This window comes from Phymastichus coffea, unplaced genomic scaffold (genome assembly GCF_024137745.1).
Source record: "Phymastichus coffea isolate CEN01 unplaced genomic scaffold, Cenicafe_Pcof_1.1 PCOF00032, whole genome shotgun sequence".
Lineage (NCBI taxonomy): Eukaryota > Metazoa > Arthropoda > Insecta > Hymenoptera > Eulophidae > Phymastichus > Phymastichus coffea.
Window position 1 is genome coordinate 2,372,138 of NW_026706843.1, and position 14,593 is coordinate 2,386,730.

Below are 14,593 nucleotides of genomic sequence, written 5' to 3' on the forward strand. Positions count from 1 at the left end.
CGTTGATCTTTGATTATTTATATTCAGTGTTTACATGAGAGACTAGCGTGAGTCGTGCCTTGTATAGTACCTTTAGATTATTTAACTAATGATGATTGTAATTAATATATAGATGAGAGAAAACAAAATCTTTAGTTTTAGTATAGCGTTAAACTAATGATTGTAATTATGATATCGCGATGAGTCGACTCATTAAATAAAGTGATTATAAGATGAATCTATCGTTTGATTTTTATCGTGTGCCTTTGTCATTCACGCCGGAAAATTGTTATTCTTGTTTTATTGTCCTTCGTGTTATTTAATTTGATAATAACATAATTAATTATATTGATTATCCTCTTGGAAATTTACACCCTATACAATTAAAATTTCTTTTTCGAGTTTCCCATAAAGAAACAACTTGGCCATCAACTTTAGATATGTTGTAAGTGGAATGTTTAGGGATTTCAATACAGTAATATTGTTTTGCTGCTTTGTTAGTTGCATTTAGATTAAAATAAACAAGTAACATACTTCTAGAATTGTTTATAATTGCTAACAATGATGCTTCATCATCGCTCTGCGTAATAATTACTGCTTATTCATTAGGTAAATATACTGATAATCTTGTAACGACGTGACAGCAGCATCGTGGCCTTTATAGACATTTTTGTACAAATATTTAACCGCTGTAATACTTGAAACAATTTCCACAATAATATGACAATCGAGAATTATTAGTGACTGAGTACTGTAACGTTTGAGTCTTTCTCTCGTTATCAAATAGATAGTTCGGACTCTTTCTATTGTATTTATAATCGCGTTTCCGAGAGTAGCAAGAAGTTGACATGTATATATTCTATAAGAAATGAGATATCAAAATTCATCGAATAGCAAACGCAAAGTTTTCTATTCCGATGAATCGTTTTGAAATACAACTGAGTGTGATTACATCTATCGGGGAGAGGCCCGACAGCGCCGCAACCAATATTCAATCTAATTTCTTAACAGTTAATAAATTTGAGGACAGGAGATATCTAAGGCTACTTTTTTCTCATAAGAGAGGTAGTCTTATGAGTTGAGCACTTAGGTATCGAAAGGAGAGGAATTAGCAGGCTAACCACTGAATCAAGAAATTAGTCTCAGGAAATTGCTGAGCTTTTATTTTCAATCAATGCTCGCGCTGCTAAGCAAGGTAGGATAGTGAATCCTCTTGCCGCAGCGACGAGCGAATTTATACTTGCGAAATCGGCTCCTTTCTACGCTTGGTAGCCCCTACAACGCTATTTTTGAAATTGATACAAACTTTGCACGTGTTTTGTCGCAAAATGGCTCGATCGAATTGGCAATTTTATGATTTTAAAAATTAAATATGGAATAACGAATTTTTCAACATAGATCGTTTCTCGAGGAAAAATCGCCTTTTAGAGTTATAAGTAATACAATTTGATAATCAAATAACGCCAATTTTACAATAAATTTTCGGAGAATTTTTACATAAAAAAATCGCTTGTGATTAGTGGGACATTATTCAAATTAAAAACGATTAATATAGCTATCCAATGTTGAATAATAATTAAACAACGAATTTGCAAATTTTTTTTTTAGCCATTTAAAAATCAGCAAATTAGTGACAATCATTGTCATTAATTTTACAGATATGTACAATCGACTCGCTATCTAACAACATAATTTTAATTGTTTAAACAAATTAGAAATTTTTTATTTATTGATAACTCAGTGAATAATTAGTTACCAAAGTGTTAAATTCTTGCTTCTCTGTTTCAATACGTCGCGGACGTAATCGCATATTCAAAATAACAATATAATTATATATTGTAAAATAACTAACACTATTAACTTGTAAATTAAATTAAACTAATAAATACAGACTTGAGAATTATAACAACCTGAAATTCAAGATCAGCGCATCAAAATTGACAAAAAAAAATGCTTTTGTTCATTTGAAAAACTTTACAATTGTCGATTTTCCATTGTAAACAATAAATGTCCCATGGTCGTGATGTCACGCTCCTTATATGGTAATGTTTTCACTGAGTTGCTCTAACACATTTGCATATATGTGAGAAAAGCGCCTTCGCTCAATTACCGCTTTTCTTTGATTGTCTCGTGCACGACGGGTTGCTATTTTGCAGAGGGAAAAAAGGTACAAATCAGACTGGACCGTTACAGTACAATAGGGAACTACCCATCTATTATCTACTTGTATATCCATTACGACATTCGTAAGTATCAGTATCTCTTTTTCGATAATGTGGATAACCATTTTCATCCATAGTAGTATCATGATGAAATATTTTTAGAAAATGTTTTGAACATTTGGCACCTTTTATGCACTAGTTTCCGCATGGTCCATGAATCATATTTCTCACTACTATATCGTATAAATGTGGATCATTATAATGAATTGGTTTTTGGCTAATATTAATTTATCAACTATATCACGCGAAGTAATTTCGTAGCCTCGATCGAATGTAACCAATAAATACCAATGCGGCAATCCCCTTTTCTAGAATTCAATGACATAATCATAAGACGCAACTTTTCCAAAGAAACTTTTTTAATTACAATATTTAGCAAACGATCTTTTTCAAATCGAAAACTCTGGCTACTAAATCTGGTTTATCAGCAACTTATTGCCAAGGCAACATATTTCTGGCCAATTAGGGCTGCATGTCATTGTGAGAAAAACATCGGATATCTCTGTCTCATTTACAATAACTATAGCATCTTGATAACATTGTTGCATGTATCGAGGTGAACCTGGGAATTACGAAGGAAGAATAACAGTCTTATCTACTTAACCATGAACATCATTAGCACAGTATCTCATGTGATTATGTAAATCTTTATACGTATCAGCTCATATTTATTTTTGATCATTCTTACAGTATTGAATTCTCTCTCTTTTGATTTTCACATAACTATCTACTACCCATTGTTAAAATAGCCTACCCCCTCTTATAATAGGATTGAATGCATTTTCCCTAATAGCTATTCTATGTCTGATATAATCTGAACGTGTGATTTCACGATTACTATTTTCGCGTAACATGTTGTGATGCCAAAAGTGCGGACCGTATGAGTAAAATAAAAGATAAATCCATGCATCTAAATTAGGATCTAATGAGCTTATTATTTCTTAAGATTTTGTATTTTTATTTCTAATGGTGATGTAAAATTCAGGAATTTCTTCATCAGCAGTTGTCGAAAATATTGCAGTAACGTCATTGACTCGTTGACAATTATATTTACGGCCGTTTTGACCAGGTTTTAATGAAAATAATAAATGCAGTTCTGAAGAGGATGATTCATTTCTCATCAGTTTTCATTCAGATATCAATTGCTGTATGTATATTTCGTCTGTCCAAAATTGACATCAACTCATAATCTATCAGTGGATTTTGTGGCATTCGATAATCTAAAGCTTCATTTTGATCGATAATAAATAGTTAGCCATATGACGGATTTTCGTCATCGCTAAGGTATAATGCTGTATTGATCTGATAATATATTTGTCCTTGAAATTGAAAACAGTATGGAATTGATCTGTGCGTTTGGAAATTAACTAAGTTAGCATTAAATGAAGCGAAAGACAAAGAACTATTATAATTCCGTATATGTTTAAAAGTTTTGAGTTCAACGATTATGACAATTGCTTTGGTAAACTCCTTGACAGAATATATGTATTTATATCTTTGAGGAGAAGAATATGGATAAATAGTCATATTATTATTTAGAAAAAATGATCTTACACTGTCTCATCTTTTTCAAGAAGATCATTAAAGTTCTCAGCCCTCGAATTCATCTCAACACTGAATGTTATTTTGCTAGATTAATATAAATCATAAATTTCACAATTAAATCATAATTCTGAATGATGAAGTAAGCTTAAAAATTCGCTGCAAGTTTGTAAATTTATTTAACTAAACAAAATTCACCACGTGGCTTGTAATCATCCAATTTAATTGTAGTGTGATAAAGAAAATATAACTACAAATATTTAGAAATATAATATACGTATGAAAAAATAAAAAATAATAAAACACATATAAACAGATATAAAAATTCAAAATGTGATTTTCAAATTTCATAATCTAAACGAATACCACACATGTTTTCAGTAAATTTTTTTTATTTAACAGCGAACCTAAGTAAAATATTGTATGTATATACAAATCTATCAGTAGGACTTACTTTATACTCACTTATTGACTTGCTATTGATTAATAATTAGTTGATGATAAGGGATATAAAAACACTGCGGACGGTGCATATGTATGTGTCAAGTCAATAACGTGTATCTATATTCATTGGCCAAGTCAATGCCTGATCTTTTGTAGCGTTCTCGTCTTCAAGGGGCCGTAAAAAGAGTAAAGTTGTACTTGCAGATCCCGAATAAAGAGATATTTATTAGGTGATGGTACAATAGTGTAGAATCAGCGAGTATCCTCTGTCTAGACCAAGTTACGTGCGGAGCGAGTGGGGGCAACAGGGGTTTGATAATATACACGGTGAAGATCAAGTTTCGAAAAAACGTTTTTGATGTGGAGATTCGCGGCATAATCGTGAAAATGCGGAACGGAAAACTTATCGGGCAATGGGACCGCATTAAGTCGGGGGTAATCGTCGCAGAATCGCCATTTTACGTCTTTTTTCGCACCATGCGTATAGAACTAGCTATGGACTCTTGGATTGACGGCAAATTCCCTATCTGATAAGCTCGTTGAATTCCGCTTGAGCAATTATATATTTTTCGGGGTCGAGGCGCCTAGCTCGCTCGGCAACCGGCGGGCCTGTAGTTTCGATAAAATGGAACACATCGCTGGAGCTAATGGGGTTTCTAAACTTGGAGCTGAAAACTTCCGGATATTATTTGACGATTTTAGAAAATCTACAACTTCGATCGAACATGCTAACCGATGCGATATCGCAGAGTTTTAAATAACCAAACGTCGAGTGGTTTCTCGAAGGATATAACTTGTGGTTGCAGATTTCGAATACAATACACAATACCGTAATAATTGAGCAAGTTGGCCCCGATAATGGGAATAGCAATTGCTGTAACGCGGAAGTCCCAAACGATGGGTCATTGAAAACGAAGGTCGAGCGCGAGTTTCTTCACGCCATATGATTTGATGGGTGAGTTATTTGCTGTGAATAACTACAGTCTTGCAGGTTTGTCATTTGTGTTTATAACCGGGATAAAGAAAATCTCAGCACTGGTATCGATTAGAAAATGTAGACACGATGCGAGGTCGTAAATGTGGAAGCGGTTGGAAGTACCGTCCTCACCCGCAGCTTCCACATTGGGAGGTGGACTTAGTTTTCTGATTTCCAAGAGTATGGTTGAATATATTTACGTGCTTCTTTGCCGTATTTCTGATTGATGCGGCAGGGTCCGGTAGACTGCTCCGAAACGGGATGTTGTTGTTTGCTCCCATTCTTGCCGTTCGATTGCCGGGACCGAGATTGATTGCGATGCGAGCGATTAACGGTTGTTTGCAGTTGGACAAGTTGGGCCGCTAATTCGGTGATTTTAGTTTCTAAACTGTTAAGCGTTAGGGTTGTTTCTGGGGCTTTTACAGTAGCGATGTATCCGGGTCAGACTTTACTGATTCTGTATATTTTTCGACCATTGTGCCTAAAGTTTCGAGATCTGTGACGTTGGAAACAGCCAACGCTGCTCGACACGGGGCGAGAGTTGATCGAGGAAAATAGAGCAGACGATGACATCGTTGGTGCCTGTATTTAGTGCTTTCAAACGCGTAATGATAAGCGACGATTTCCCGGTCGTAGGGACTTACCCTTTCATCATGCAACGCAGGCAGGTTTCGGATTTCGGCGAATGAACAGTAGGCTGCTACAAGTTTGTCTTTTAAAAGCGCATAAAGATCATTCGGTCGTGGTTCGGGTTGTAGAAGTTCAGAGACGATTTGTAACACTTCGATATCAAGCTTTTCGGTTATGAAATCGGCCTTGGTGGCGGACACAGTGATGCCGGCGTTACACAAGATTATTTCGGCCTGCAAAAACCATGTGACCGGATCTTCGTGCGAGAAGGTGGCAATTTTAGGTTGGCGATAATTTGCGTAAACTGTCGCTGGCTTTATGGTTCCGGGCATAGATGTCACATTTACTTGCGGTTGTGTTGTGCTCAACGCTTCAACGGTCGTTTGAGCTTGCATCAATTGTTCCTGCACATTTTGGAACTGATCTGACCAAGAATATTGAGCAATAAAGAAGAGAGAAACTATTAAATCGGGAATGGCCCGGGGCTGATCAGTAGAACCGCGACCTGAATAACGCTGATGCGTGTGAGTGGTTCACAATTTGCCCTTACTGCGGTTACAGACGTTTCACAATGATGCGAATTAAATTTTATCCGTCGCACACCGCCACGATCGGGAACTAATATCTCTTTTATAGATTAAAACTGTTTAAAAGATTTAAAGGTAGCTCTTCGATTTCACCTTATCTAAAGAAAATAGCAAATTTCCAATGAAATAGATTCGTAAGCGAATTCTTGGAATCGGGTTGAAGCATGATCCGATGTTAGTGTAACTGTCGATTGATTCGCGGAATCGATTGTTTGCACGCAAGTCTAAACTCGTTTGTGCGCGCTTTCGTTACCGAATTGTAATTATAAAATTCTAAATAACTGACACTAAAGAATTTCACTCAAATTTTTCGAAGCCACTGTCGCTGTCCTTGGATGTTCAATGCCCACCGCTGCTACAGCACGTGCACGACGAAGATGATCAGCACAGCTACGATGACAGGTTCCAGAGATGAAATCCGCGTTATCTTCACGTCATCCAGCACTTTAGGTATTGGTTTCGCGCCGGGAATACCCTCTTCGGGTGTCGACTTCGCGCTAAGGATGGAAAGTGGCTTCGCGCCGGCCTTCCATCGCTGCTCTAAACTCCAATTTTTGTTGACGATTGCGGCTTTGTGCATGTCATGGATCGAAAAAATGAGTACACCCCTGTTTGGAGAGGAATGCCCGATTCTCCTAACCCACTCTTTTTGTTATTTCTTCTGGAGGAGGTTGCTTGCCCTCGAAGATTGTTTCTTCAATGACTATTCAAAGTTTGGATCACTAATGTGTAATGAGCTTTCTCATCTCCAAGGGACCGTCAGGAGAGTAAAAATTTACTCGCAGTTATCGAATAAAGAGATATTTATTAGGCGATGGTTAACAGCGTAGAATTAGCGAGTGCCCACTGTCCAGACCAAGTGGCGTGCGGAGCGAGACTGGTTGGTTGCAGGAGTCGACCGCGGTATCAGTGTGACGCTAGTTATAATTTATGTCGGTCAGATAGATTTCTATAAGGTCCTTTTGACTTTGACTACATTTTGATCACATCAGAGACAACTATCAATCAAAACTATACCTAATTAACACGGTCACACAATGAAATCACACACACATCCTTCTCTCAGCCAATCAAATCACGAATAAACTGGCTTCACTTAACAAGCCATCTTATTTCATAACTAAGATCGTAGGAAATAAGACCATTCGCTCGAATCCTAAGAAACTCAAAGTACTTCGCGACTATCCAGTACCAATGAATCTAATTAAAATCAAAAAATTTTTGGAATTAGCAAACTATTATAAAAATATAATATATTCGATTTGTCGAAGATTACGCAAAAATCGTAGTTTTAGATGCGAAGCTTGTGAGCCAGGAACTGAATATTACTTGTAAGTCAGCAAAATATTAGTAGAACAGTAGAGTTAGACAATTGCCAAGAAACACGCATACAGAAAAGAACTCGAAAATTCGCTAAAAGGGAGTATTTCTTAATAGACCGTCTACTTCACGCGTTAGACAAGGCGTTGCCGAAAGAAGTCTCCTAAAGGTTCGACTTTGGTAGCCTAGTGTGCGACCATAACAATTTCAGAAAATTATTCAAGAATTATCGAGAATCATAAATAAACAATAACATGGAGGTAGATATAAATCAAACTCAATACTCTCTTTAAGATCAACAATTAATAAGCAACATAGTTACCGATTTGTACCATATACAGAAGTTGTTACCATAAGTTAACAGAGATACAAGTACATCTTCCCGAAACTGTACATAAACACCATTAGGAAATAATAATATGAACATATACAATAACAAAAAGCATAACTATATACTGACGTTGACCTCTAGCGCATATAATACACTTCAAAATCAAAACATGCAACAAACTGATAGAAGACTGCCGACATCACAAAATCCCCGTTTGTCAATACTTCAACGGATACTACATTCATTAGATAAGAGTGAGAAAGCTCGCTACATTGCAGATCTAGAAGAATAGAATAAAAGAGCTTTCAAGGGCTTACCGATTATCATTTGGTAACCTGAAGACAAAATTACTCATTAATCAAAGGCAGAGGATAATAAGCATATAGATAATAAGAAAAAGTGAAACGTGTTTCCTCTCAGGACACGCGCCTGCCATCCTCAAGCGAACACACGTCACCACAAAATATCGTCACAAAAATTACCGTCCACAGTAGTGGAACCTACCGACTCACGTAATAACATAAAACGTAACATTACCAAGACGACGTAAGCTCTCTTTACCAAATTAATAGAAACTATTATCAGTTTACGAAAAATTGGGAAAATCCTAACATTGATATACCATCTATAAACGATAATTATGGTTTTTCTCCTGAAAGTACTCCATAAAATATCCCCTTACTCAAATACAAATCTAAAAATACACAATATATTCAACAATATATCCATGAAAGATCAGCTCTAGTAACAAATGCAAGTGAACAACTTGATGAACATGATTAACTAAAAAATAAAGAGAGGTGTAATACTCCAGGAAAGAAAAAGAGACGCAGCGTTCGATATCCACTGACAACTCAATTTGGAACATATATGCAATACCTTTAATGCGTGGAATCTAACGATAAGTTACGACCCGAAACTAATATATTCAATATTTGAAGCGAAAATGATTTTTCTGATTCCTAATAAAGTCATTTGATCTGAGACCCGATCTCATAGCACTGTAACAAGTATTATTAGAACATCTAGCTATAAACTAATGCATAAATTACTCAAAATTAACATTTATTATACTTTTCTCTGCAAACTAATATGGGGACAATGAATGTCTATTTACATTTACCAGGAAATACAACACTAATGCTTGTATAAATCATCATACAAAAGAACAAACCAAATATTGTCATATAAAAAATTTAAACAGCAAAGGTTACGTATACTTACACCTAGAAGAAGTTCATTATACACACTATCTTGTAAAGGAAAAGTCGTTTAAACAATTTTATTTGGTCCGTGACTCTCTTTACTAAATTTATTTGCACGGGGAAAAGGAGGCACGAATATTCCAACTACTAAACAACCTGCTAGATATGCAGATTGCAACGTTCGCACGTGAAAGAGTTTAGGATGAAAAGGTGAGGACGCAATACAAATATCAGGCTAGAAATTTAATTCATAAAATAACGTTTATTGCTGGCCCATTTACAATAAAATAAAAAAAAGGAAAATACGAGGTCTATCCGGAAAGTATTGGGCCTACCTTTATATTTTCGTTCCAACGCTATTCTTTATCATCTGGTGGGTGGCATCCTTCAAAGTAATCCCCACTTGATTGAATAACACGGTTCCATCGATGTTTTCACTTTTCAAAACAGTCCTGGAACTCACTTTTAGGGATAGCCTTAAGTACACTCGTCACATTGTTTTCAACCGTTGTTTTGTCATCGAATCGGTGTCCTTTGAGTGGTTTTTTTAGTTTTGGAAACAGCCAAAAGTCACAAGGGGCTATGTCGGGACTGTATGGAGGTTGTCGAAGCAATGCGATATTGTGTTTGCTCAAAAACTGCTACTCAAGATTGGATAAATGCGCTGGCGCATTATGGTGATGGAGAAGCCAGTCACCACTTTCCCAAAATTGCGGCCGTTTTCTTCTTACTGCATCACGCAAACGTTTTAAAATTTGAACGTAGTTTTCTTTATTGATTGTCTGACCTGTTGGTGCATATTCGTGATGTACAACATCTTCACAATCGAAAAAAACAATCAACATTGACTTAACATTGCTCCAACTTGGACGTACTTTTTTTGGTCTTGGCGATTCAGAATGCTTCCACTGTGAAGATTGTTGTTTTGTTTCAGGATCATAACCATAAACCTACGATTCATCACCTGTAATAACTTTTCTGAGCACATTATCATCATTATTGACCATTTACAGATTGTCCAGAGCGATTTCTAAGCGAATGTTCTTCTGCTCTGCTGTGAGCAATTTTGAGATGAATTTCGCACACACGCGTTTCATTCCTAAATTTTCGGTTAAAATTTCTGAAATGATAGTTTTTGATATCCCAAGGTCTTTTTCTAGTTCTCGCACAGTCATACGACGATCTTGTTCGATTGCAAGTCGCACTCGCTCAATATTATCTGCGGTTTTTGTCGTCGAAGGTCGGCTGGAACGAGAATCACTATCGACAGAAGTGCGACCATCCTTGAACCGTTTATACCACTCTTTTATTCGTGGGTTGCTCATACACTCGCTTCCGAAGGCCTTTTGCATCATTTTAATAGTTTCCGAACTCGTTTTTCCGAGTTGAAAGCAAAATTTGATGCAAATTCGTTGATCTTGCTTTTCAGTCATTTTTGACAATATCAAAATCCGACGAACGCGAAAAAGGCACTGTAAACAAAGACACGCTGCGCATGAACTATACGTCCGGCAGGTGTCAGTAAGTAACCAATAGATTCGTGAGGCTTTACTGTTGACGTTTCTATGCGGTAGAGCTCGCTCGAACACTATGGCGCGAAGATATAAACGTAGGCCCTATACTTTCCGGACAGACCTCGTATAACCATTCAAAAATTAATTCTAGAGCTTCATTGGTTCATTGGGAATTATTTCCGTTAGCCTTATTATTTCAACTACTACTATTAGCACAAGGTCTCCAACAAATACGACCAGTGATGCTCCGTTCGGTAGCTTCAGTCATCTTTTCCTTATTATCATCATTCTGATATATTTTTGGTAATATCTTTTTGCTCAAAGTACATAAATTACGTTAAGCACTAATTTCACGAAAATTTGACTCGAACAACATCTCATTGCTGCATCATGTTTTTGGTGTAAAATTTATTACTGAATTTGAAGTAAGAAGTGTAAAATATGACCGGAACAAGAAATTCTTGTAAATGCAAATTAAATCTGCTATTTAAAATATCTCCATTTTTATTTAACATCTTTACAAACTGATTCAACAATTATATTTGTAAACAAAGAAATAACGTCAAAGTAAACCTTTTTACGGTTGATGCAGAAAGCATAAAAAGTAAACCTTTTTATGCTTTCTTTATGACATTTAATAATTTTTTAGTATTACATAAGGTTTGTTTTGGTCTAACAATAAGTGAATACTCAATTAGAAACAGTGAAACTGACATGTCAAAATTATGTATAAGTGAATTGACCATTAATACTATGATACGAACTAATGAATATTTTTATATAATTTTATAATTGATTCCAAACTGTGAATTGTATATTGTTATGGCCGATGATGCCATAATTCCGTTTGATAGATTGAAAAATGATCATCCGACACATCATTTTTCAATATGCAAACAAAATAGTTTGCATATACGTCACTATCACAGCTATTTCAATAAGTCAATTATTGTATAAAAATATTTTTGAAAATGATAAATAGTTATCTATATATTATATGTATTATATATACAAACTATATATATATACAAACTCACAAAAATCTTGCATCCTGGCGCAAAACCTCAAAGCTCATTTTGATCCCTACTCAACCGTTAAACAAAATGAGATAAAAATGAAAAAAGAAACCTCTCGATTTTAGGATATTTTGTAAAGTTACAGTGCGATTCCAGTGACTATGACTACCATAACTCTGGTCAAATTACTGCCTCCGATCATAAACGTTCGTGCTCGCAGATGATTTTTGGGGTCTAGAACCAAGGAATTCATCTATCAACTAGTCTTTTTGAGTACTGCATTAACTACTAGCCAAATTGAGTTGATAGTAGCGATTTAATTAAAAAATTGTTTCCGTTACAAAATAATAGTTCTAATTTAACTTACCACATTAAATAAAATCTTATATATTTAGTTCATCACATTAATCAAAATTTCATGCTTCTAAGTATGTTGTATAATATTACAGATATTTCAGGATAAGGAAGTCTCAATAATTGAAACGAGATGTGAATGAAATAATCGAATTATAATTCATACAATAACGACACTCAAATTACATAAAAAAAAATCCATGATTTTTTTTCAAAGAACTTTGTGTACCTTGATATCAATCATTATTTCTCCAGGTTAGCAATTCATCAAGTACCGATATCAAAAAAGGATTACCTCCTAGTCTGGAAATTTCGCTTCTTGCCTGTCTATCAAGATCCGATAATACTTCTCTGGTGTATTTGAATGAACCAAACTTGTCAAGCAAATTTACGCAGTATCTCTTAACCTCAATATTTTTTGTTCTCTGGCGTAAGATATCTATTTGTCGTTAAGGAAATGTGAACTTCGCTATAATTCATTTAAATTGTATATAATATAATTATTTATAGGAAAATATAGTCTGACATTCCGGAAAAATTAGCTAATAATAATTAATAAGTTATGAACGAATGAAATAGTTTTAGCTACACGTCCATGAGAGATACATAGACTAGTAAGTTTAATATTTCTTTCAGGTATGCATGACACAACGTAAAACAAGTGAAAAAGGAAAATCTCAATACTTGGTGGGACCAAAAATCGCGAAAATTAACTAAATATATCTTATCAGTTTTCGTTCAACAGGACCATGTTATAGAAAATTTAAAAATACTTAATTTTACAATCAAATCAAACCTATAATGGATAAATACTTACTCTAATAACTTTCTCTTTTCTTTCACCACTTAATGTTGTAACGGGGATTCAGACCGCTACAATATATTAATTAAAACGAGTTATACCATATATTAATTAATCAAGTAATAGCTGGCACAATTGCAGCCCTTTGCGGAAGTAGGTTCTGCTACGTAAGACCGGCCCGGAAGGTCAAGTCGCTAACAGGCTCGCGGAGAGCGTCGTGGATCACGCAGCTTAAATCGTAAAAGTTGAGGGAAGCCATAGGAAGGAAAGGTAGTCCGAAAGAAAAGTCATGCAGTTGTAATAGTATATAAATATATATAGTTTATGTGCGTGTCAGTGTACAGGACGATTCAGAGAGAGCGGCGAGATAGGCAAAGCGAGAGAGATATTCAAGGAATGGTCGGTACTTACATTAGTCGATGCCTCTCGATTATAATTCGGGAAGATTGCTGAATTCGCCTATTTGAATAGTCGCTTGTCACGAAAGAGAGAAGGTGCCGCACGAACAATTGCACCTCACAAACCACTCACAGTCAAAGGTCACTATCTTGCTACGAGGCGATTCACAAAAGAAAAACTGACAAAGTATAGGCACGACCGAACGCCTCTGCACGGCTCGCGAGCTATCGGCTAATTGCCGGCCCTTCGTCACACGGCACGCGACGCGCGGCACGTCATATATATAGTTATGCCTACACGCGCACGCGTTCTCTCTCTGCCGGCACTCTCTCTTACCTTGTTCTCCGCAGTCGTCTGTCTGCTGCTAAGGGGAAACATAATTCAAAAGATATGACATTATAAATGTATAGTATTCTTAATATTATCGCCGTAGAGAGAGAGAAAAAAGGACATAACGAGTTGACATCCAACTCGTTATAATGTAAATACTTTAGACCGACGAAACTTTTTTATTCAAAAAATCTATTTTCATCAAAATTATTATCCTGGCACTGTTTTTGAAATGAAATATTTACATTCAAAATGAACATAACAGCACTGAATATTTTTAAGATTTGTAGACATTCACTATATATATAATAATTTCGTCTTTCAAGACGTCATGTAAATCGTAAAATTTTTTATATTAAAAAAGCAAACAAAAACTTACTTCTTTTGTATAAATGATGCTATTTTTTATGAAATGTAGTGTATTTATATAGACTCTTGTTTCATGCACTTATTTGTCAGTAAAAAATGAATAAACCAATATAAAGATGAAGTACTCAGATATCTCTCTCTCTCTCTCTCTCTCTCTCTCTCTCTCTCTCTCTCTCTCTCTCTCTCTCGGTGAGTAACGACACACTGGTCTTTGAGGCTCTCTTCCTTAATATACATTTTCTCAATTTTGCCACTTCCTCGAGCGGCATTTTTTTGCAGGCGAGTTCGTCCAGCTGGCCACTGCGCTTCCTGCTAAAAATTCTTGGCTTTTAGTCAATTTTTTGGCCAGTGGATGAATAAATCGCCTGCCTGTTTACAACATAACCTTCATCAAATCTCCAATTTTAACGAGTTTTGATCTATACACTTCATATCACGCACATAAACAACACAAACAACAACACAGCCTCCACACCAAGACCGCTACACTCTACACACTACACATCACACATCTCACCGAATGCAACATTTCCAACACTTTTGCTGCTAAGTACCAGTGTCAACTATTTTTAC

General features: G+C 35.7%; 2 protein-coding genes across 4 annotated transcripts in view; one reads left to right on the forward strand and one right to left on the reverse strand.

Annotated features, from left to right (window-relative positions):
- The window catches only part of LOC131663267 (piggyBac transposable element-derived protein 4), a 111,411-nt gene that overhangs the window by 68,473 nt on the left and 28,345 nt on the right, over positions 1-14,593 (forward strand). The window lies entirely within an intron of this gene.
- The window catches only part of LOC131663268 (terpene synthase), a 375,296-nt gene continuing 373,000 nt past the window's right edge, over positions 12,298-14,593 (reverse strand). Inside the window, exon 7 of the mRNA XM_058933574.1 lies at positions 12,298-12,559. Within this exon, the coding sequence (XP_058789557.1) occupies positions 12,357-12,559 (203 nt within the window). The 3' untranslated portion in view covers positions 12,298-12,356. The remainder of the gene's footprint in view (positions 12,560-14,593) is intronic.